Source organism: Poecile atricapillus, chromosome Z, assembly GCF_030490865.1.
Source record: "Poecile atricapillus isolate bPoeAtr1 chromosome Z, bPoeAtr1.hap1, whole genome shotgun sequence".
Taxonomy (NCBI): Eukaryota; Metazoa; Chordata; class Aves; order Passeriformes; family Paridae; genus Poecile; species Poecile atricapillus.
The window spans coordinates 125,016,913-125,041,432 of NC_081289.1; the positions used below are offsets into that span (position 1 = coordinate 125,016,913).

The 24,520-nt window shown below is 40.2% G+C and overlaps 1 protein-coding gene across 2 annotated transcripts in view; it reads left to right on the top strand.

The window, feature by feature from the left end:
* The first annotated feature begins 15,047 nt into the window (after positions 1–15,047).
* Positions 15,048–24,520, top strand: part of ADAMTS6 (ADAM metallopeptidase with thrombospondin type 1 motif 6) — a 140,239-nt gene continuing 130,766 nt past the window's right edge. For both annotated transcript variants that reach the window (XM_058826222.1, XM_058826223.1), the window contains exons 1-3: positions 15,048–15,144; positions 15,866–16,230; positions 23,383–23,551. In XM_058826222.1, the coding sequence (XP_058682205.1) occupies positions 15,048–15,144; positions 15,866–16,230; positions 23,383–23,551 (631 nt within the window). The remainder of the gene's footprint in view (positions 15,145–15,865; positions 16,231–23,382; positions 23,552–24,520) is intronic.

Genomic DNA, 24,520 nt, shown 5'->3' on the forward strand with positions numbered 1-24,520 from the left:
TCACTGGCTCACCTGAAAACACTGTAAGATTTCATAAGTGTATGTTGCAGTCTGCAACCTCAGGATCTCGTCCAGGGAAGCTGCAGGATTCTGGGGACCAGCATCAAGCACCAACGAGCCGGGCTCCCGTTCATGAAACCATTTATTCAGCATGAGAACAAACTCAGGTCCAGAACAGAGAGCCCCGAACAGAGGCACAGCAGGGGTTTTTGAGGGACAGAACCCAGGGTTTACACCTTTGAGGGTGGAGTTCAGGGTCAGGACCATTAGAAGCACACCAAGGGAGAACTCCCCAGGGACTCAAACCCAATCAGAACTCCTGGGCCACCCTTCACAAGGGGTTTGGTGTGGGACAATGTAACTTTTTGTCTCCCCCGAGGCACATCGCAACAAGTATAATATTAAATACTTTATACCCAAGAAAACACAAACAAAATTATATCCTTTTCTACAGCTTTTTTATATTGAGTCATACAAGGTAACTGCCTGTCTTTCATCTAACATATATAATGAAAAAACTGGAGGAGCTTCTGGGAGACTTAGAGGCCTAACAAGGGGCAGAAGACACTTTGGTAGCAATGCATGCATCCAGGCACATTTACTAGGACATATGTCATGTTTATAGCAGAAGCACAAGGAGGATTCTTTTGATAAAAATATTCACAGTATCTAATTAATAGAGTGTGCATTTTGTCATCCAGAGTCCTATTCTCAAGATAAAAGTACTCTTTTCTGCACATCATAGTTCAGTGAATTCCCCAAATTCTTTAATTAAAAAAAAAACAAACAAAATAATAAAAACCAAACCAAAACAAAATCCAAAACAAAACCCAAAAAACCAAACAGCCTGCCAAAAAACCTCATCTGGTTCCATCCTTCTTAGAGAACAGCAATCAACAGATAACTTTTAATCTTCAAAATTACTGTTGTACTTCAGAAGAATTACACTAATGCCCTTTGCATCCTATCTTTGGTAAGAAACCATGTAGCTAGTAAGTATTTTTTGTTTGAAAATTGTTTTTCTGATTTACTGTAGAGTGTGATGTATGTTGGGCTGATCTGTTTGTTCAAAAAGTTTTACACTGAACATTTCAAGGTTCTGATTTTTTTTTTTTTCATGGACTTTCAGAAAAAAACTTTGCAGAGACAGTGCACAAAGTGAAATCCCTGGTATTCTTTCTTTTGTTTTATCCCCCAAAAGAAAGACCCCAATAGAAAAGTATTCATTCATGTGCAAAGCCGAGATTCTGGGGCAGAGCAAGAGCAAAGGTTACCCCTGTACCCTCCCCCAAGCCTATTCAGAGAGAATCCCAACTCTCACCTCTGAAAGTCAGATGTACTGTCTGGGGACAGAGAAAGAGAATGGTCCAGGGACAGCTTTTGGGGGATGAGAAATAGAAATACCCTGTGTCTAGACTTTAAATAGGAAGGAGAGGCTATACCCACAGGTGATGCTTAAAAATAATACTTCAGAAGTATATGCCAATGCTAAGGGAATAAGCAGCCATGCAATAGAGAAACTAGCTGTAAAATATATTTTTACAAAATATACTACATTTTAGTACATTTATCAGGAGATACTTTGGCATTAAAATTTGTACCAGCTGTAGTGAAGATGAATGAATTGCATGAATTTAAACTGAGTTACACAGATCCCTGAATTATGAAGAAAATAGTGCTTAATTGCACCTCCCTTGCCATCCCACTTGATCTGCTACAAAATACCAATTATATCTGGTAAACCACAAAACTAAGCTTCCATTTCTGCACTACTCAAGCACTAGCTGGCATGGGAAATGGACAAACCTCAAAGACCTGCTTTTAAAGACAGCAGGGAAAAAAGTCATCATTGATACACAGTTGCAGGTGGGATATCTCTGTGTTTGTGCCCTTTATGTGTTTACCTGAATTTTCTTGTAAATACAATGTTAAGTTGGAAAAATAGTCAAACTTCATACAGAAGATCAGTATGGGAAGAGTAGTATAAAGTGTATAAATCTAAGCAAGAAAACTGTTCATACAATAATTTATACAGAAGTTTATTTATTGCCAGATAACTTAATCTGTGGATGCAACTACACAACTAATTGTGTAGATGCGACTGTGGATGCAATGAACTAAAAATAAATGTCCAGAATTTTCTCCAAGCTTGTAGATTTCTTTAGCTGTTACTCATTTGCTTTGAGTACTTTTATCCTGGCTGAGAAATCTCTTGATTTACAATTAATTTAAAATTTTACGAAAATAATACACAGATATTATTACCATTGATTGAGTTTCAGGCATAGTGAGAATACAGAGAGGGGGTGGTGGTGGATTTTTTGTTTTTGTTTTTGTTTTTGTTTTGTTTTGTTTTGTCTTTTCTTGTCTTGTTTTGTTTTGAATAAAAGAAAAACCGAAGTTAGGAGAATTAATCTTCCAAGAACTTAGAAGGTTGATGCTACAATCTGTGAATTCATTCCAGAGTTTGCAGTGATGACCACATAGAGGATGAGGCCTCTTTTGGTCTGGGCTCATCATATAAGTATGCATATGTACAAACACAGGCTCAAGTTGCTCTTCCTTTGCCTCCAAGCATCTGTGAACAGTCCCACACCATCATCTTCATATCTCTGAATGGTTTTATGGTTATTTCATGCTAGAATGCCAAACTGATAACATGGACTGTAAAAGTCTCTTTAATCATAATATTAGGCATCTTGAAAGCTTTTGAGAAAAACTGAATCTTATCCTTTTGCAGTATAACTTGCATATTGGTGTTAATAATCCCCTAATGGTAATAGCAGGAACAAAAGTATGCCAAACCCAGTTCATATTTCAATTCATAGATTGTGCCCAGAATATAAACCCACAGCTAAGAAAGGTAATCTTTTGACTCCTTAGAAACAAAATTTTGTTTGTGATTTTAATGCACAGCTGAGTTTTCAGTAAATGTGAAAAAGATATTTTTGATGCTGAAAAACTTATATTGTGACCTTTCATTTAATTGATCTTTATTTCAAGTCCTTTACTTTAGTTTTATCTTTAGGCTGTAGCTGTGTCCTTTTACCAAATAGCAAACACAAATATATATGCAAGACAGTGTATTTCAAGGATATTTAGAGGAATAACAAACTTCATATTATTCATGTATTCATACAACTAATTATTATGAAGGTATGAAATAAATCTCAAGTATCACGGTATTTGCTCTTTCTCCCAAGCTTTGTTAAATGTCAGAGGTCTTTGAGAGGTTCATTTGACAAATAACTGTGTTCATTACTAGAGGACCAGGAACTGTTCTTTTCTACAATTTCTTTTTATAACTGTTCTTTCATGGGGGATCACTGGTCTCACAGCAGAGCAGATAAATACAATATAGACGTGCTCCTGAGCTGCCCCAGAGTGAAAGTCAACAGTGCAATGGATTCTTTTCCATGTGTGTGAATGCCAGTGAATTGCAGTGAGAAGTAGTGGGAAGTGGTTGGTGGTTTTAAGCTATTCCTCTTACATTTGTACTGAAGGAGTTGAGGATTGCTTTTAACATAAAACCAACTGCTGTGTCATACCAAAAGATTCATCTGGTCCTGGATTTTGACTCCAAGAGCACCTACAAGGAGATAACCTGACTTAACTGAGCAAAGAATGGGACAAGCACATATGGCAGTTCTCCTTTCTATGCACCAATCTGCAGTGTCAAATCGCATCCGCGTTAGACATGTAGATAAGGGTCAGAACAATTACTACTTCACAGACCAGCTTTATGCAAAACCAGCCAATCCTAAATAAGTCACAAAAGGGAAATGCTGGACTTTTTGAAGAGGGTTTAATAAACTCCTTCAAAGCAGAACACTATTTTCTATGAACACAAGATGTTAGTGCTGTGATAATCCTGTAAAGAATGAACAATGAAGTTACTTGTGACGTAAGAGGAAAGAATACACATTAACATAACACCTTACAGTATTCAAAACAAGCTTTTGCATTTTGGAGTGACACAAAAAAGTTACAAGGGGAGAGGTGAGTACTGGGACTTTTTTCAAATCTTCCTCAAACCATTGTCTTAACAGAATGTATGAAAGATATTTCCATTTATAAATTATTTCAAGACAGTGAGATAGAAAGAATGCCAGAAAACCACCTAAATTAGACAAAGATGTTATCTGTGCCCAAAGCAGTATGCACAGTAGACTCCAAAATCTTTAATACATCTTTTCCACCTATACAGTACCAGAATATAGAAAGTCCAATTTTATCCATTCAAAATACATCTGTGTTCATTTCATCATCCAGTTTTACAATCTCTGACATTGGTGCATGTGTCCACATTTTTATATAAAGTGTATCAGGAAAAGGGGAACCACCACATGGTTCAGCAGACACTAAATGAGCAGTCTGTGATGCTCATCAGTGCTCTCCTTCAATCCAGGAACTAAACAAGTCACTCAGGCACTTGGGACCAAGATGCCTAGTTCTGCACTTCAAGAGTCACTCCTGGAGCTGCAAAATGCTACAGTTTCTAAATAGTAATAGCCAGGTCTTCCTGTGAGTTAATTCCAGATTTTTCATTCTAAAACCAAAATAACTGAATTCTTATATATTTCCTAAGATTTTCTGGACAGCTTTTATATATTTCTGTGTACACTAATCTTTGAGGAATACCATTTGCCAATTTTTTTCATAGAGATTTTCCACATACACATTTTCCACATATTGTATAATTTGTCTCAGCTTTGTTCTCTCTAAGTCTTACAGATTGTTCAGATCTTATGAACAGCTTTCTCTGGAAATAGGAAAACAGCAAAATGAGAATACACAGAAAACTATAATACATATAGTTGGGAAATGCTCCCTTTAAACATGTCTACTGACCTAATGTTTCTGGTATCTCTCTCTTTTCTTGAAAAGCTGGAAATAGATAAAGCAGGAAAAACTCTGAAAAAAACCCAACTCGCTCATCTGATTTATCTATTTATTTTTCTGTTTACTATTGTTCCTGTTCTTGTGTGGAACTTTATTGGACTTAATCTTTACGAGGATAACATCTGTTTCATCTTATTTTCCTGCAAAATTTGAGGCTATCCATTCTGCTATAGGATTTCCCTAACAAATTTGGGAGTCTAAGATTCCTCATCTCAGGTTTAATAGATGCTTAATCTTACCCTTCTCACTGTCCATCCCTCCCACGTTTTGAACAAGTTTTGGGTGTTAGTCTCACTGTATTCATATTCAGTGATCTCTCTGGCCTGTCTCATCTGTGCTCACCAGGGAGGAAACTGGCCTGGACATTGTGGAGGATGTCAAGCTGACATTAAGTTTTCCAGTTTTATTTCCAAATCTAAATCTAAAATAATTGGGTAGTCCAGGTTCACAGGGTCTTGCAGACATAAGGAGGCTTGGGTGAGGATAAGACCCACATCAGCATAACACACAGAGCTGCTTGTGGGGGTCCTGCCTTTGGCAAGGCTCTTCTCATTTAAATGAAGACATTCTTGACAATATTGCATTGCTGGGCAGAAGTAGCCTCAAAGCCCTACTTGAAGCCAAATGAATCACTGTGAATTTTGTTTCAGAGGACCATCAAGAACAGCTCAACTCAAAAGGGATGCATTTTCCAACTGAAAGTACACTTTGATATGCATTCTCCCTCTGAAATGCAACTAGCAGGCACAATTGAACACACATAGCCTGGGGTCATTTCTAGAGATGCTGTTAGATCTCCTGCAAGGGAAGGTGAGATTTGTAAATTGTCTGAATTCAGACTATTTACAAGGAAGTCAGTGAAAGATACTGGGTCTCAATAGCACCATTCCCTTTAAGTACCCCTAGAATCTTTTATTCCAGGGGGCTAAAAATTAAGCCCTTATCAAAAATTTTTCTCCTTACATTTTTTTATCCTTTTTCTCCTTATAGAAAATACACTACATATAAATGCAAGTTTATCATTACTACTTTTTCAACTCGATGGTCAATTGAAGTATTTTAAGTATATACAGTATTTATATTTTATAGTATTTATGTAATTTTTAACATAGTTTTATATATAATTCATAAAAAGCTTTATTTTCTCACAAACACTGCTGGGATATTTCTAAATAAGGTGGGTTACAGTCTTCAAATCTTCACTGATCAGGTAAAACTACCTGAAAAAAAAATCCAAACCAAAACAAACGCACTGTCAGGCAAGTACATCCAAATGTTCAGGTAACAAGAAGCTCATACTGCAGAAACACTGGTGACTTCTTGCTTTATCTTCTATATTAATTTCAGTAAAAAGTAAGATTTCTGTAATTAACCCCATATACCTCAAAACACATCTCACAATTCTAAATTCAAGTTCAATATGAATATTTATTTAAACAAAAAAGAATGGTTCCCAAATCTTAAAAGTTGTTGGCAAACATACTAAAGGATTCAAAGGCCTGAAGTCAAGACTGCTTTACTTCCATGTGTCAGCAAACACTAAGAAACTGGTTGACACAGAGTAATATGCTTTGTGCTCTGTGAATTTGTAATCCTGCCCAGAGCTTCTGAGATACAGTTGCCCACACGGTTTGTACACAGTACTAGAATTCAGAGTAAAATTACTGTCCCTCCTAGAAAGACTTCTAATTGCATCAAATAAGCATTTATACAAAGAATCTGTGTACGACTTCATGTGCAAGTTTCTTTTCTAAAATGTTGCACTTCATAAAAATGTATATATATGGATAATATTTGGGGTGAGGACATTAAAATAAGTCACCAAATGAGCTCACTATTTTTATCTGAATGAGGTTCACTCTGAAATATTGTTTCATACAATAAAGCAAAACAGGTAAATCAAACTGTAATGGTAGTTCTGTCAGAAATTTTAATCACAGACAGGAATTTCTAAAGATGAGCCAAAGCTTTTCCTGGTAATAGACCAGTCTTGACTGGTATATATACACCGGTGTACTTAGGCAAGAAAATGTAGTTGTCTGGAACAGGGAATAAATAACTTGTTGGTCTGAGCGAGCAGCTGGGTTTTGTGAAATACATATATCTTTGCTTTGCTTTTCTGGATTTAGAGCAGGGAGTTGAACCCATGTGAGGAGCCTAACCAGACAGTGGTAAGCTGTCTTTCTTTTTAGCTTGATGAGTATTTATTCAGCTATACGCAGTGGAGCAGATCCAACCACGAAGAGGCCAGTCTTTAACACCAGAATAGTCCCCATCTCAGTCGTCAGACGGCAACGTGAGCATTCCTGAGTCTGATTCAGGCAGGGTCTGCTTTGAAGGCAGGTCTCCCAAATCCCCCGGGGATACCATAGCCATGATGCAATCGGCTGTGATATGTGTCTGTCTGTTCAAAGGGTTATTTAGTTCTGATACAGAATGTGTAAAAAAAGTCTCTTCACAGTCTGTCCTTTCTATAGGATAGACTGTCCCAGCTCTCTGCATGTACCACTGAGTTTGCAGAAAAGGTTGATCAGAACCTGTCACAGTGCCTGTCCATGGAGATAGGTGATCTCAGGTGCACCCGGCTGCATCTGAGCAGGTTGTGCTCCGTGGCTTTTCCATGCGAACATCGCATATAATGATTTGCTGAAGGAGCTGAAACTATGATATATTAACAAAAAGTACTGTTCTCAATGTTAGAAATAGCTGTTTTAATGAAGTAGACGTACCCAGACGTACCAATCAAATCGACAACTGTTCACACACGTACAGGATGAAGAGGAAGAAGGGCAGAACTGTCTCCCCGCGCGTCCCGGTGCAGCCAGCATCCCTGCCCGCCCCGGGCGCTCCCCCCGCTCGCCGACGCAGGATGGCGCCCTCCGTATGAGCAATTAACCCGGGGGGAGCCCGTTGGAGATGCATTTCCAGAATAAAGCATTCCTTTCTGAATGCCCCTATTCCCAAGGAGCATTTTATACCTCCGGTTTTCAATGCAGCGATACATTCTACGACGCCCCTAACCATTGTTACATGAATTTGCCCGGCGACGGTAAAAGGATCTCTCAAGTAAGTGCTCACCGTGCTGTTTCCGAATGAATGGTGTCGGAGGTTACTAACTATTTAGTAAGCTGTGCTTATTTTGTTAGAGCTGCAGTTAAAATAAATTTCCATACATGTGTATAAAATGTATTTGAACTATAGTAGTGCTTCATATTCAAATGTAATTGTGTAGAGTTTATTTGAAGCGATGAATGCCAGCCACGGCTCTGATTTCACCATCTCACAGGGCACAAAGCCAGCCCTTCTGACCATCAGAGTCCTGCTGGCTGTTTGACTTTGCAGGCGGATCCTGCTCTTTCGATGCTTGGAGAAGTCCCGGAGTAGCTGTGCTCTTGGACCTTTCTCTGTAATCATTGCACAGAATTAGAGATTCACCAGAAGATGCAATTACACCTACTACCTCCGGCTGGAGAGGAAAACCCGCACCCGCACCATTTAGGAAATATAGTTAGCAGAAGCTTGAAACCTTAGAACCTAGGTTTAGGAAGGATTTTTTTTTTTTTTCTATTTTTTCGGCAATCGGAAATTAACTTGGTGGTTTAGAGGGCGAGTGGGAGTTCCAGCCAACTCCCTCCGTGTGACCCTCTCGCAGTCACCGCTGGCTTCCCGGAGTAGGGGCGATTCGCAGGCCGCCAGCTGCCCGCTCCCATGCGCACCACCCTGCCCTGCCAGACGAGGAGGCGATGCCCCGGCCCCGGCCCCGGCCCGGCTCGGCAGCAAATGAAACTGAAAGCGCTGTGCGGGCAGGGCCGGGACCCCCGGCCCCGGCGCGACGCTGGCCCGACTGCTGCCGGCCGCGCGGGCTTCAGACACCGCCTCCCCTCCGCCAGAAATGGTGTTTAAGAGGTTTCCTTTTATTAACGCCCGTAACGGGGAGCGCGACAAGCAGGGCGATGGCAACAGGGCGATGGCAGCGGGGGGCCGCCCCAGCTCGCCGCACAGCGGCAGCGCCCGTGCCCGGCGCCTGCCGCCGGCACCCCGTGTCTGCGGCTGCGGCTCCCCCGGGCGGGCCAGGCCGGTCTCCCCTCAGGCGGCTCCGGGCGAGGGTCCCGCCGCCTCCCCCGCTCCCGCTCCCCCGGCTGCGCCCCTGCCCCCCCGCCGCCACGTGACGGGCGCGCATGCGCGGCGTCCCGGGGCACATCTGCAGGCTGACGTCAGCGGGCCCCGCGCCGTCCCCCGGGCGAGGCTGCCAAGGCTCCCCCGCTGCCGCCGCGCTCGGCTTGGCCCGGCGCCGGCAGCCAGAGGAGGAGGTCTGGGGCTACTTCAACCAAACTTTCCTGAGTCCTTCCTGCTCTGCCTGCCTCCCCTCTGCTCCCCCTCTCTTTCCCCCTTTCTGTCTCCCGGTCCCCCCTCCCCCCCCAACTCAGATGATATTCACATGGTATTTTGCACAGAGGAGGCTGCTCAAGAGGAGGGCACCCACCCCCACCCCAATATAAGCCTGTTTTTCCCTCCTTCCTCCTCTCCCCCCCTTTTTTTTGTTGGAAAGACAAAATGTGCAGGGTGATAGCTTGGGTGAATTGATGGCATCCTTCCTCCTGCCAAGCCAACCCGTTTTCTAAAACCCCCTTTAGGAAGGCTAGAGAATTTTATTCTGTTGGAGAATATAACCCTGATGGTTGCTTGCACAGAGGGGAAAAGCAGAGAGGAAATACGGGAATCGTCCTGTGCAATCTCTATTGTTTGAAACTTACTTTATATCAGAAATTGAAGATGAAAACGGTAAGGAAGATTTCACGCTATTCAATGAAACTTTTTGCTTTTCTTGTGTCCCGAATAATGCTGCGTTGGGGAGCGGGGAGAGATTTATATTGCATTAGGCGAGGTGCATTTGGAGTAATTTCAGAGAGAAACCTTGAGATGGGGGAAGGGGGTGCGAAGATTTTTCAACCGATAAGAGGTCTGATCTTTCACTATTCGAGAAGTACCATCTTAAAAAGATTTTTTTATACTTTGAATACTAAGTCGTTGGTAGAAGCAGAAAAGAAAAAACAAAACCAAACAACAGATGAAAACCAAAGCAGCCCCCTGACCCCAGCGACAACCCAAGGCTATTCCGGATTGCTGCTGAGTTGAGGAAGCCCCGCTCTCGGCCGTGCCGTGTCCGGCGGTATCCGCTGCCGCGGTCAGACAAGTGCACACTTTGTACCGGGGCTTGGAGGGTCGGCGCGGCCGCCGTCCCGCAGCGATGCTGGCGGGGATGTCGGGCTCTCGCTGGGCTCATCAGGAAGATGGAAGCGTGTGGTTTTGATTTACTTCGAGCCGCTTGGGATTTGCCAGACTCTTAACCCCGCCGACTCGTGTTTGTCGGTGTATGTCTGTCTCCGCAGTCGCCCGGGGTTCAAAGGGACTTTGTTTGGTGGGAGGAGGTAAGTGGGCTCTCGCTCCCTGGCGATGTGTGTGCAGATTTTGTCTTCGCTACTTTCTTTCATTGTTGTACAAGAGGGAAGGGAGAGAGAGGGAAAGAGTCAGACTCTTGTTTTTATTTGGGCTGCCGGTGCAACGCGTTTGGGCCAAACGCCAAGTGTCTGGGTCACACGCGTTTTATCCAAATAGATTCAGCGCTGCTGTCTGGAAATGGGCTGCTGAAAGTTAACTTTAGGATCAGCTCCACCACAGCAACCAGACTCTTCCCTTCAGTCTCTCTAGGGAGGACGGATTTTTTTTTTTTTTCCTTCTGAATTTTTTTTTTGAGGGATTTGTGTCTGGCGACTTCCAGTTTTCTTCAGTACCAGTGTTTTTAACTCTCTGTGTGTGCAGACCTGTACAGATAATGTGCATGTGTGTACGTGTTTAACCGTGTGTGTAGCCGTGGATTTTCCTAGCCTGTTGACTTTTGGGGGGGTGGGTGTTGCTTTTTCGGTAGATGCAGTGACAGCTGCCCCCTCGGCACGGCTGGCCGGGAGCCTTGGGGCTGGCGGGGGGGATTCATACGGTGGCAGCCCCGTCGTTCGCCGGGGCCCACACGGCAGTAATTTTACCCCTCACGCCTCGGCTTCTGGTTAATTCCCGGGGAGGAGGGTTCGGTCTTCTCTCTTTGTACGTGTCCCTCTCGCCGCCACTCCCGGCCCCCCTTCCTTTTCACCGAGCTCTTCCCGGCGCGGTCTGCGCGTCGCAGCTCTCGCCTGGGGAAGCTCCCGGGGGCACGGCTAATCCCTGGCTTTTGAAGCCCTGCGAAGCTTTTCACGGCCAGCCGCGATACCTGTAATTGAATTTGTGTGATTGATGCCCGTCCCCCGCCCCATCCCCTCCCGCCGCCCTCCCCATTTCCTTAGCAACCACTCGTAGTGGCGGGCGGGCGCACGGCCGCCCCTGCCCGCGCCTCACCGCGGGCTCCCGCCGCCCGCACAGCCCGGCCGCGGAGGGCGGGAAGGCGGCGGGGGCCGAGCCGCCGGGGCGGGGGCGTGGAGGACAGCCCCCTGTCCCGCCCGCCGGAGCGGCGGGTCCCTTTCCCGGTCGTGTCTCTCTCTCTCCTCCACCCCGCCCCGCGGCGTAGCAGCCCTCTGGGCGCTGTGGTCCGGCGGTGCGCGCCCTGTGTTTTCTGGCATCCCGGCCGCTGACGGGACACCCCGGCGCTGCCGCCGCCAAGCGCGTCGGAACCCATCGGTTCTGTGGTGGACGCCCCTCGTGTGGCGTTTTTCTTGGGACATCGGTCTCGGGTGCTTCCCTGTCCTAAAACATGAGCTGCCTTCAGCTTAAGTGATGCCTTAGTTGCCCAAGGCACCTTTTGTTTAGATGGAGGCTCTCATGGTGACTCGCCTGAGCAGTTTGGCTAGTCACCTCCTCGTAGTCCACTTTATCATGAAATCATATAGGTTGAAGAGGACCTCTAAGGTCATTGAGTCCAACCTATGACTGAACGCTACCCTGTCAACTAGGCCACGGCACCAAGTGCCCTGTCCAGGCTTTCCTTAAACACCTCCAGGGATTGTGACCACCCCTTTTCCGAGCACCCCATCCCAATGTCTAATCACCCTCTCTGCGAAGAAATTCTTCCTCGTGTCCAGCCTAAGCTACCCCTGCTGCAGCTTGAGGCTATGTCCTCTCCTGTGACTTGTTGCCAGGGACAAGAGACTGACCGGCCCCCACCCCCGGTACATTTTCAGAGAGCTGTAGAGAGCGGTAAGGTGATACCTGAGCTGTCTTTTCACCAAGCTAAGCACTCTCAGCTCCCTCAGCCGCCTCTCATAACACGGTCCAACAACTGTGCCTTTTTTCTCCTCACTGTCGCTAAGTAGGAACCTCATGACATCACTGACAGGACCGCCACAGTTATCATCAGTGCCTTCAGAGAAATGCCAGTGCTATGCAGCTGTTTTGTCATCAGAAATCATCTTGTACTATTCCTTTCCTGTTAGGCAGAGCTCTTACAGATAGACAGGGTCTGTGGTTCTAGGTGGTGGTTGAGGACATGGAGCCACACCTACGTTTACCAGTGGGTGAATGTGTAGTTCATCACATGACACACTAGAAATTTTTTATTGTAAGCTTAGTGTTGACCAAATTTTGTATCTTAACAACAATCTATAGTGAAAAAAGGCTTCCAAAGAAGGTGGAAATAAACCAAAAAGGGTATAGAGCCCAGACTTTGAGGTTCCTACCAAATGTCATACTTATTTTATCTTGAAGTTACTTGGGTGCTTGCTTTGTCATTCACATCCATTACCACTCTTTAATTGGAAACATTACTGTAGCTTCCTATGGTCAGCTTGTATCCATGGTCAAGCTGGCAATAAATATTTTTGAAGAAGAGGTAAATTCTGCTGAAACTTTCAGGGAGCTTGATATGAAAGGAGATTGGTCTTGTGTGAAGTTTGAAATGAGGGAGACCACTTCAGAGACCTCTGCAACAACACTAGGCATGAGTGACTGTTTGACACTGTTGACCAACATATGGTTACGGTCCATCATGTGGGCTGTTGGTGGGTAAATAATAAATAATGGTGCTAAATAATGAGTACTGTTAATTTATGTGTTCTGAGCTATCTAGCTCCTTAGGTACTGCAGTTTCAGGAGATCTTAATGTTAGGATAACTTATCAGCCTAACAGGCTGAACATGAACTCTGTGTTAGGATATTTTGGCTAAGTAGAAGCTGTAAGGCAATATTACCTCTATATATGGTGGTAACGAGCCATTACTGGTCTACAGTGCCCAGTTCTGCAGATGAAAAGGGATGCTGATGAATTGGAAACAGTTCAGAGAAAAACTGCAGAAGTATTCAGTCATGTGGAAACTGGATTATACTGAATGAGATAAACCAAATAGGTTGAGCTGCTTATCAGAAAGTGTCCAGAGGTGCTCATATCAGATTATAACTATAAGGAGAAGAAACCAGCTCATTAGCAAACAGGGATAAAGCAAGATTCAGTGACAAGAATTTGAAACTATACATTCTGAGACTAGAAATAAGGCACATTACTTGCTGTACTAATGTAGATGAAAGAGTATGGGGTTAATTATGTATCTTCAAAACTTGCAAAATTCTAAGAACTGTAACTAAGTATTAGCTAGGAAATGAAGATTCTACATAGCAATGCAAACAGAGAGCTTTTTTATAAATGTGCTCTGAGGCCTTGCCATATGTGAATGGTATCACAAAGTCTTCATGCATCCTCAGGAAAAAAGTACTACTAAGCACAAAGCATGTTTGCAAAGTGTCTTAGTCTCTTTAGAAACCTGATTAAATACTGGGTGCTGTCTTGAAAGATTTTTTAAAAGGTCAGGTTAACTTCATTTGCGCATTAGTAATTAGATGGGTTTCAGATTGGTTGAGACATTACCTAAATATTCATAGTAATATTGGTAAATAGGATTTGGGTGATGCTGATTGTTTTTCTTCAGATTTTATGTTACAGCTCTTTATAAAACCTTCATAAATAATCCATTAGCTGTACCTGTCTTACCTGTCTGAATGAATGTTGTAAATCATTCCCAGGATTCATCTGGTGGATGTGTAAGTGACTCTGTATGCTTGTGGAAATTGGTTTTTAAACAAGCTCCTCTTCTTAGGTGTTCTGTTTCTCCATTGTCTGCTTCAGCAGAGTTTGTGCACAGGTGTGCTGTGAGTGTTTAAGTGGACTGATGAGTACCAGCTGACACAACACATAGTTTGATATCCCATGATACTGAATTGACTGTGTGGATCCTCCATTTAATCCCTGGCTGCACCTAGAGCTGCATTTTACTATTGTTGCAATAGTGTTGTAAATGAAAAAAAAAAAAAAATTGACAACAAATATTTGAAATGTTAGAATGTGTATGAAGAATAGCTTTAGATACTGAAATTTGTTCTTTAGTATTCTAACATGCAGCATTCCCATTTAAGTGAATGGGAATTCTGCCTGCATAAGCAGAACCCCGGTCTGAGTAATAACAAAATACACACTTCAGAAATATCAGATAACTGTACTCTGGATTCCTTCCCAGGTTCTTCCTTTATCTACCACTATACTGGGACATGTTATTAAGAGTTGAAATCAATGAGTGCATAGCATTGATTATAGATGGAACGAGTCTGAACACAATACTTGAGCTACAAGAAACACTAAATAGGCGTTAAGAACTCCTAAAAATAATATGAATTTGATAAGTGCATCATAAGCTGTATGGATCTACTTTTCAATGTTAATGGTAACTCTTTTGGTTTTTTTTCTTTTTGTGAGATTGTGACCTTGGATGTGACCATAAAATTGATACTGAATATTATTCAAAATATCGCCCTGTGTAGTTCACTATCACGGCTTAGTATTTTGCAGCATAGATCTGTTTTAATAGAAAGACTTTGCCTTGACTCATATTCTTCTGTTTTTCAGGAAAAGAAATGGAGCAAATTCAGTAACTATCCAATCTAACATCTGTCTCATATCTTAAGGAATCTTACAAATACTTGCTTTGAATTGAGAAAATGACTACAGTTATAGAAGAAAGTACCTGTCCAGAAAGTGGAACATCTTATAGTTAATTTGAAAATAGTACAAAATAAATACACCTGTTATGGTGCGATTCTGGAGTGAAGTTAACCCTATAGCACACAGGTAGCTCTCCTAGGAGAAAGAAAAAAGAACTTTCTGTTTCTTCTAAATTATGGAAATTTTTTGGAAGACGTGGACATGGATTTTGAGCCTAGTCATGGTTTCATCGGAATTTCACAGTAACAACAGGCTTTCATACAGTTCTCAAGGTAGGGGTCTGATCTGTGTAGCTGACAAGAAGCACGTATTTTTGCATTGTATTTGTGTAATATTTTCTAAACCATGTTTACATAATTCATGAGCTCATCTGGGCTCTGCTCTTAGTTTTATCATGGTTAATTGTCATACAGATTAAATAACCTTGTTCTAATTTTTCTCTGTTGACTTTTAACTGTAGAAAAGCCTTACAAATTAAATCTCATAAAACATACTTGATAATATTTGAGGGACCTGCCATGATAAAATTAACATGCTTTTAGACTAGGAAGTAGGAATCTAATCTTGTTTTTACAATATAATCCTTTTCATTACTACTGTTTGTATTTTTGCAAGTGGATTTTATAGCTTTTGTCTTTGAATGCTATCACTGGGAAAAATATGCCCTTCTTATGTTAGCCCCAATTATTTACATGTTTTTGGTAAATAGGAAAAGATAATGGCAGGTATTAAAAAAACTTCCATATTTCCAGTGATAAGCAAATTAATGGGAAACCGAACACATTTTCTTGACTTAGAAAGAAAACAATGTTTCATTTTATTTTGTAAAATGCTGCATTGTGCATTTACCTGAAGGTGACTTTTACTCATAAGAGTGATGAAATTTACCCAAAAATGGTCTATGTTTATGCTACTACTTGTTGTTTCCTGTTATATTTTCTTCTCTTCTATGCCCACTCCCTGGACTGTCTTACCTTGTGATTGATTACAAAGAGGAATTCCTGTCTTACCTTGAACACTACCAACTAACAATCCCAATAAGGGTTGATCAAAATGGAGCCTTCCTCAGCTTTACTGTGAAAAATCCTAAACCCTCAAGAAGGAGGAGGAGCACAGACCCTTATGACCAAGAACTGGCAGCATCTAAATTATTTTTTAAACTTTCTGCCTATGGCAAGCACTTTCATTTAAACCTGACTCTCAACACAGATTTGGTGTCCAGACATTTTACAGTAGAGTACTGGGGAAAAGATGGACCACAATGGAAGCATGATTTCTTAGACCACTGTCATTACACAGGATATTTGCAAGACCGACACAGTACAACTAAAGTGGCCTTAAGCAACTGCAATGGTCTGGTAAGTCCATATTACATGTTGTAGTATAATAGTGTGCTTGTCCCTTTTAAATTACAGATGAAGAATTAAATTGGATGTCTTTCAGTTTTTTGGGTCCCTGTGGGAAGCAGGTAGAGAGGAAGGTGCAGAAAACCCCTAAAACCTGATCTAGGTCCTGGGGAAAAGTAGGTGGCAGTTTTTCAAACTTAATATAAGTACTGAGACTCAATTCGGTAATCTTCTAGCAGTTAACCTCTCTAGTGTCTGCACTGGGGCTGCAGGATTAGATCTGTGCTGAGATCTTCACAGCCTTCCAAGCTTAAGGGGCAGGGAGGAGCAAACAGTGGATCCTTCAGGTAACTGAATCTCTACAGAGAGATGTTGATTGGACTGAACACCCACTGTCTTTGAGTATTTGGGTTTAAAAACAAAGTAAATAAAAGAAGATTAATTGCTTGGTGTAGACATCATCATTGCTATAAATCCAAAGCATAAAAAGTCTTTAGCAAGTAACAGCATCAGAAAGTAATTATACAACTTTTTTACCAGAAAGATTTTGTTTACAAATTGTAAACTTTTGTATTTAGAAGTAGAATTAGAAGTTTTTACCTAATTTATTCTCTTCTCTTACTGGTGATATTTTGATCACATGACAGTAGTACATGCATGGAAAAAGAAATTAGAAAATGAATGCAAAGAAGTAAAAAAACTTGAGTAACAAAATACTAAAATAGAAAGGCATGACTATGAAACATTAAATCAAGAGCCAGTGTTTTCTCTAATAAAAATATGCGTATATATTATGGTTTCTCATTCTGGTTTTTATTATGGTAGAATGCTGGTCAATCCTCTTGTTATGGATAGGCAGATCTAACTAATTACTGAGCTTAAAAAGAAATAAAAAGATTACACAGACTTGCTAAACTAATTCCCATTTGTCCTTGGAAGCGCTATTGAATAATGACATCCTCTTGGGATGTTACTTTCAAAAAAAAGCCAGCTGTTTCAGACATATATAGGTTGCATTACACCCAACTACTTGTGATATGCCTGATACAGTCTAGTTTAACATTTCAGAGTGTTCCTGAGGAAAAATATTTAATGGGGACTTCCAGTGCTAAGTGAAAACATTGAAAAAAATGGAGTTAAATGATGTTACATGGAGTGTGGTGTTACAGTTTGGTTCATGTAAACTTACAGCAGATAGGTGTGAATTTAGTACAATTTTCATTTAGATTGCAGTTATTATGTAATAGCTTTTTTTTTTTTTTTTTTTTTTTTTTTTCTGGTCACAGTTATTTAGGCTTCACAGCTAGTACACTCCATCCTTGCTTGATTTCTTTTCAGCTAAAAATATGATGGAGACCAAGTCCCTTCTTTTAGGACTCATTTATTTAAAAGAGACTGCATGCCTCTTTATGGTAATTGCTGCATGCTGATTGATGCACAGACAAGTTGGTCCTCTTGGAGACTGCAGTAAGTGCCATGATGATCCTATTTCAGTTCCTCTTTGACCTTGGCTAAGGGAGTGAGTCAAGAAATCCTGCCTTTGACCTAGCTGAGTCTTGTTTTCATTTCATAATAGGAAAATAAAGGTGGGATGGAGCACGAAAAAAAGCCTGTATTTTCCTATTGTCTTTGTCCATCTGTTGCTCCTTATGGCACTTTTTGTCTTCAAAAAAATGTAGATGCCATGAGGAAGCAGATTTTTTGTTTTGTCTGTGCCTGACACTCTGAGGTGACATTTAGCATGTTTTCCCTTTGCCCTCAGGCTGTCCATTCTGCTGGAGTGCAGCTGCCTGTGGTTCTAGGTGTCAGTAACTTTGTGTTTGTAAGTTAACTTCAATGTAGAGTGTTTCCCAGTTAAATCATCATCTTCAGTGGCTGTGGTTGTTGCCAGTTCTTACATGTGTCTTACAGGTGTTAAGGCAGCCTTAATCTAGTCTTTGGGCACACAGGTTCTTCATGGTCATGCTTCATGGTCATGCCTCTTTACTCATGACTCCCCATATCAGGTGTGTGCTGCATCTCTTAGGAAGATTTGGTCGCAAGAATGTGAGGCTCCTGTGCTGCTCCAGAAACATCAGCAGGGTGACACATGGCTGTATTTCAGAGGCATAAATCCTGCAGAGGGTGCAGCAATAGTTTTGACTTTGTACCATCCTCTACTGTACAGAAACCCTTCTGTCGTCCAGTGTTGGCAGTGCCTTATAGAGCACAGTGCATGGGAGTTCCCACTCCATTGAGATAAATGCATCATAAAGTTATTTTTAAATTATGATTCCTACTAACGAATGTTTTTTTATACAGCTGCTGGTTAGAACATGTTTAATAAAGCAATTGTCAGTGAATATTTAAGACAATAATACTTGTTTTAGAATTAGAAATAGCTCAGAATGCATTGTAATTTCTTCCCCTTATTGAATGTCTTGAGTTATTCTTATTAGTTATTCAGAGTGGTTATGTGAGAGCATGATTTAAATAACATATGTTGTGTGACTTTGAAGAACACTTTTTGAGATAAGTGTAAGGAGGGTTTTCTATCAGTTTCATTATAAAAAAACAGACAAGCAGTCAGTTCATTTCCCTATCACTGTTTCTTATTTCAACCTCTCCCTCTATATTTCTCATTACCAAGTGCCCTAGAATTACAGGCTACTGCTTACTGAAGTTTCAGTCCAGCAGCTTCCATCTGATTATGCTATAAATTGTCTGAAGTTATGAGGAAAGCTCTATAATCCAGCGAGCATTCATGTGAGAAAATTGAAGGCCTTGTCTTCAGGCTTTCTGGCTTCCAAACTCATGTTTACTGTAGTGGATGCTGCACTCGAGGATGGATTGCACGTTTGGCTCTATCATGAAAGAGCCTACAATAAGCAGCATTTTAGGGCCTTTGGATGTTTGGTACAAGGCAACCAGGCTGAGGCATTTTCTAAGCTTACTATTTCATGCTGAAGGAAAGAAGAAATGATGATAGACTAGCTGAGGGGAGAAGAACTTTACCTCAGGGAAATGGAGTTTGACCAACTCTGGGAAAAGCAAATCTCAGAGAAGTTCTGGAGCCTTCAGTAATAAAATCAGGAAAAAACCCAAACTTTTTGCATTCTGATTCACCTTTGTCCTCTGCCGGATGTCAAAGCTCTTAACTGAGTGCTCAAACAGGTTTTGCATACTATCAAATTTTGTAATTTTGGGCTGAAAAGGTCAGTAGTAGGAACTGTTTTGAGGCTACTGTGGTCCTAAGTAAATGGTTAATGTAAAACATACAGTATTTCCATATATGTGAAGTTCATGCATTTTGTTATGTTTGTGCTGGACAGCACAGTTACCTCCATCCAAAGAGAAATGATAAGGATAGTACAGGGAGGTGGCTTACTTTTTTTGGTAGGGAATTATTTTGCTGGAAGACTTACTGTTTGCTTCATTTATTCCTCAATACATATATCTATAAATTACTAATATTTTTCTTAAGAATTAGCTTATTTGAAAGCAAATTTTACTCTAAAGAATACACGCGCTTTTATAGATCATAATTTACATATACTATGGTATTTTTGACTGTATGTGAAAGAATTCTGTATCAGTGACTTAAGGGCTATCTTTGGTACTGATATGTTTTTGCATAACATTAGTATTCAGAAAATTATATATGAGCTGTCCCTATCCTGGTTTTAAGTTTTTGTTAGATTCCATGCTGTCTCAGGCCAGATCACTATTTTTTTTCACCTTTGAGAACACAATAAGTTAATGCAGTCTTTTTCCTCAGTCATAAAATCATGGTGTATAGCCAGCTGTTGACATACTGAACAACACTGACACATTTTCAGAAGTTTGCATTACTAGTACTTTATATTAAAAATGGGTAAAGCATAAAGCCTAAAAATACTCAAGGTATTGAAAAATTGTGAAACTATAATGCTGTGTGGAAAAGGCATGCACTTACTTGTCCCCCATAATTCAGTTTGCTTTTGCAACTGATGGATGTCCCCCATCTGAAGGAGGTTAAGGCCCTGGCTGGACAGCCTGACAGAAAAAGATTCTTTTTCACAAATTCAGGGGAACTCCATGTGGATTCACAGATTTGTCTGAGCATGTCAAACTGCTGGAACCAGACCTTGTATATGTTAGCACGAGTTGGCAGTCTATAGTGGAATTGGATAACACAGGACCTCAAACAATCTGTTTTAGATAATAATCTTGGGAATGTTCCTTGTAGTAACATTCTTGGTGCTTTCAGCTTGTTTCATATATCCATGGTATTATGTCAAAACATTTTCTGGTCATTCTTATGTCTTAATTATGTTTATGATGCTTTGGAGCAGAAGTGTAATTTATGAACTGATAAAATACAATAGCAACACTTAAAAAAAAAAAAGACAATTAATTCATTTTAATGATTTAAATGGGCATTATTTCAAACTCCTTTTTCAACTGAAGTTTTGTTTTCCTCAAATAGTGTATTATAAATCAAGGGTGGTATTTAGAATGTTGGTTTGGATATAATAGTGTACTTCCCACTATGTATTAATTAGGCATTGATTAACACTGACTACATAAACAATGCAAGTATCTCTAGCTGCATGAATTTTTGAAACTTAGAATATATGCTGGCCATCACCAAGGTACTTTTTAGTTGCAGAATTTAGAGTGCTTCTTAAAAATCAGTGACTTCTTAAAAATCAGTGATTCCAGAAGATCACTTGCATCAGTTTAGCACTGGAAGAACAATTTTGTTTGCAAGCAAAAATACTGTTAAGCTTAAAATGGTATATCTATGCCAAGCTTATGGGAGGGGCATATACAGGGTCAGTATGTTTCCAGCGCTTATTGAATCACTTGTCTGACTGCAGTGACTGAGCACACATGTTTTCACTACCTGATTGTAGATCTATGTTAAAATTTATTTTCAGTTCCTTAACTAAACATTATTAAAACATTTTTTCTTAAACAGCATAGCATTTGGGCAAATGAGGTCAGATATCAACAAGGTATTGGAAAAAGTAATGATGCTCTCATTGTTTTCACTGATGGTACCTGAAGGAGCTGTGACCATTGTTTGCAGATATTCTTTAGTTATTTGCAGAAATATGCAATTTGTATAGAGAATTAGTGCTGCAATTAAGTGTTTATGCTTTCTGAATTGTCTTAGTTCTGCTGAGGTAATCTTGCCGCTTATAATTACCAGTTTCAGTAGCTGATATAATTATCTCATTCATGCTTAGACTTGCAAATATGGCTGGACTTGAGTACAGACAGGAAGGATGTATGCTCTGGAGGAATTTAAGCTGGGACCCACTCTGTGTCAGAGACAGTGCCACAGGTTGGATGGTACCTCTGTCTCCTCAGGCTTGTCATGAGTCAGACAGCCTGATGGTGTTGGCTAGAACCACTCCGCAGGACTCTCTTCCTGTGGGAACATAATACCAGAGCTTACAATGGCTCAGGATTCGCTTGAACCCAGATGTTTGACATCCAGACTGGATGCAGTCCAAACTGTCAAGGTTCTTTCTGCACATCTGGCAAGCTCCGTTACAATTTGGTTTACATTTTCAATACTATTTAAGCAGCAGTATACCAGTAAATGATTTATTTTCTAGTAAAATCTTAGACTTCAAGTAACAAGAAGGCATTGTAAGAAGAATTTGATACTGGCATCTTCCAGGTGAATTTAGACCCTGATGTTACCTTCTTAGGTAACCTTGCGTAAGTTATTAAGTTAGTAATGAAAAATACCACTGAAAATGAACACTTATTTTTGCATTCAGAATGTATGGAATGAGTAGTTGAAAGCTGCACTCTATTCATACATATATTTTCACGATTTATGATAGAGTTCTATTTGGAAAGCACTTGTTTCTGACATACTACATGTATTACATTTATTTTGTAAGTTCTATCTTGTTGTTTCAGATGTGAAGAACAGTAGGCATTTTATGTACAAAACAGTAGAAGGACAAGAGCTTTGACCAAGAATATACAAAGACAAGCTCTGATGTTTGAAAACAGCTTTATGATTTTCAGAGCAGATACAGAGCAAGTGGTATTATGGCTGATCATAGAGGTCTTAAAAAAATATTCATGTGTAATACTTGTTTTACAGGTAAAAGGTGTGGTAGAAATTTGTGATTCATCAAATCAGGATACGAATGTAGAAGTTGCTGCTTCCAGGCTTCTATCTGATAAATAGCTCTTCCCCGTGTAGAAAGTTTATACATTCAGAATTTTCTACATATTGGTATCAGATTTTTTTATTTAGCAAATATTGGTGTAGAAGTCTGTTAGAGCTTATTCCCCAGTATTTCTATATCTGAAAGGATCCAAAACCTGGATTTGCTGCTAAAGCTCAGTTTTAATTGCTGAAGGTTCAGGAAATTGCATAGTTGGCCTGAAATCTCCCTTTTCTTCCATAAACCACTTCCTGTTTGGAAGAAACTGAGTTCACAAATGTGGAAGTTATGAGAATAGAATATCTACTATTCTGCACTGCAGCATGAAGAGAAAAAAAATCATTTGTTATGGAGAATGAGGTCTAGTGTACAGTCTGCAATAACTCTTATTTGCTAGATTTGTGGCAAGAGTTTTTATGGAATAAATGCTTTTTAGACAGTGGACTTAATGTAAATAATTTGATTTCTATTAACTTGCTCCGTTTTGGGATTGTGTCTGGATGTAAAATAAAAATGGTTTCTTTGAATATGTGTCCTAAAATTAATCCTTCATGGTGTTTGTCTTTGGTGAATTGTTTGGCTTTAAGCATCTAGCAGTGTGACATCACAGAGGGATGGATATTGGACTTGCCATTAGAGCAAGGCCCTTTTGGCTTGGTGTAATTTTTAATGGGTATGAATTATGTAGATTCACAACATCTCTCTGAAGAGATTATTTATAGTATTCTGAGAACATCTCTTGCTTTTTTAACAGCATCTACAAAAAAACCCAGTGAAAGTACTCCACAAACAGGACAATGATAGTTTTATTTTTTCTCACTGTATTGTTTATAGGCACCTACCCTGCTCATACTAAAATCAGCAGAGGAGGGCTGGCTCATGCACTGTTTTATGTGTTAGCTCCTAGCTGTGGACTTCTTCACAGAGAATGTTTTTTAGAGTTAAGTTTTGTGATAGTAGTTCCATATTGTCTGTAAGCTTTTGTTTTCTTATTTTCTTCTTTAAGCATGGAGTCATTGCTACAGAAGATGATGAGTATTTTATTGAGCCTTTAAGAAATATAACAGAAGATTCTAGTAACTATAGTTACGAGAATGGTCATCCTCATGTTATATACAAAAAATCTACCATGCACCAGCAACACCTCTATGATCACAGTCACTGTGGAGTCTCAGGTAAACAAGAATGAGTGTCATTCCTTTTAAAAAATGAGAGGTTGAGATGTATTTTAAGATCTTGCTTGTTTCATATTTAAAACACTGTAGAATGTAGCTGTGAGAATCCTCCTTCTGGGTGACGTAATGTCTTTCTGAAAAGAAGTTTTGATTTTTCTTTTTTTTCAGATTCAGATTGAGACTATAGTGTGTTTCAAAACCTAAGACAGCAGGAGCAAGCCTTAGTTTTATGCCTATGTTGTGTACAGTGGTAGAAATGAGCACAGGCTTCCTCAAAATGTGTGTAAATGTACTTCATTCCCCAACAGGAAAGCATGCTTGAGTGACAACATATTACAGCTCAATGTTTAGTATGTGTTCCATCTCATTTGGAGAAACTTGATATGCAATAAATATGCCAGCATTATGATTGTCAATAAATTTGGAACTGAATCCACATCTTTCTTGTTTATGGAGGTTTGTAGTGTTTTAGTACTGTTTTTTGGTCCAGTTGGTTGACATTATTCCATTATAGTCAAATTTGTGATTTACATGTGCCTTATGGGCAGGATTATATAGTTTTAATGGAGAGATATTTTCTTTTTAAAGTAGTTTTAACTTCTGCAGCTATATGTTTTAGGTACTCTGATGTAACCCTTGATTAAACTGAAAATTAACTTCTTAATGACAGCGTGGAATAAATCTGACAAGTTCTTTTAGAGCAAAAAAGTAATTGTTAACATGCTAGAAAAATGTGCTAACCTTGTCAATTGTTTATATTTCAATAATAGTTTACTCTTAAAAGTTAAGTCCTAGGCAGTTGTATTCCATGAGATTCAGTGCATGGGGCAGACAGACAATAACTAATCTTAAAATAAAATGATATCACTGTTTATTGATGTAATTTATTTTAGCTTCTTTTGAAGTTTACAATGTTTAGTGGCACCAGCTGTCTAAGCTTACAATATAGATTTTCTGCAAGATCCCATT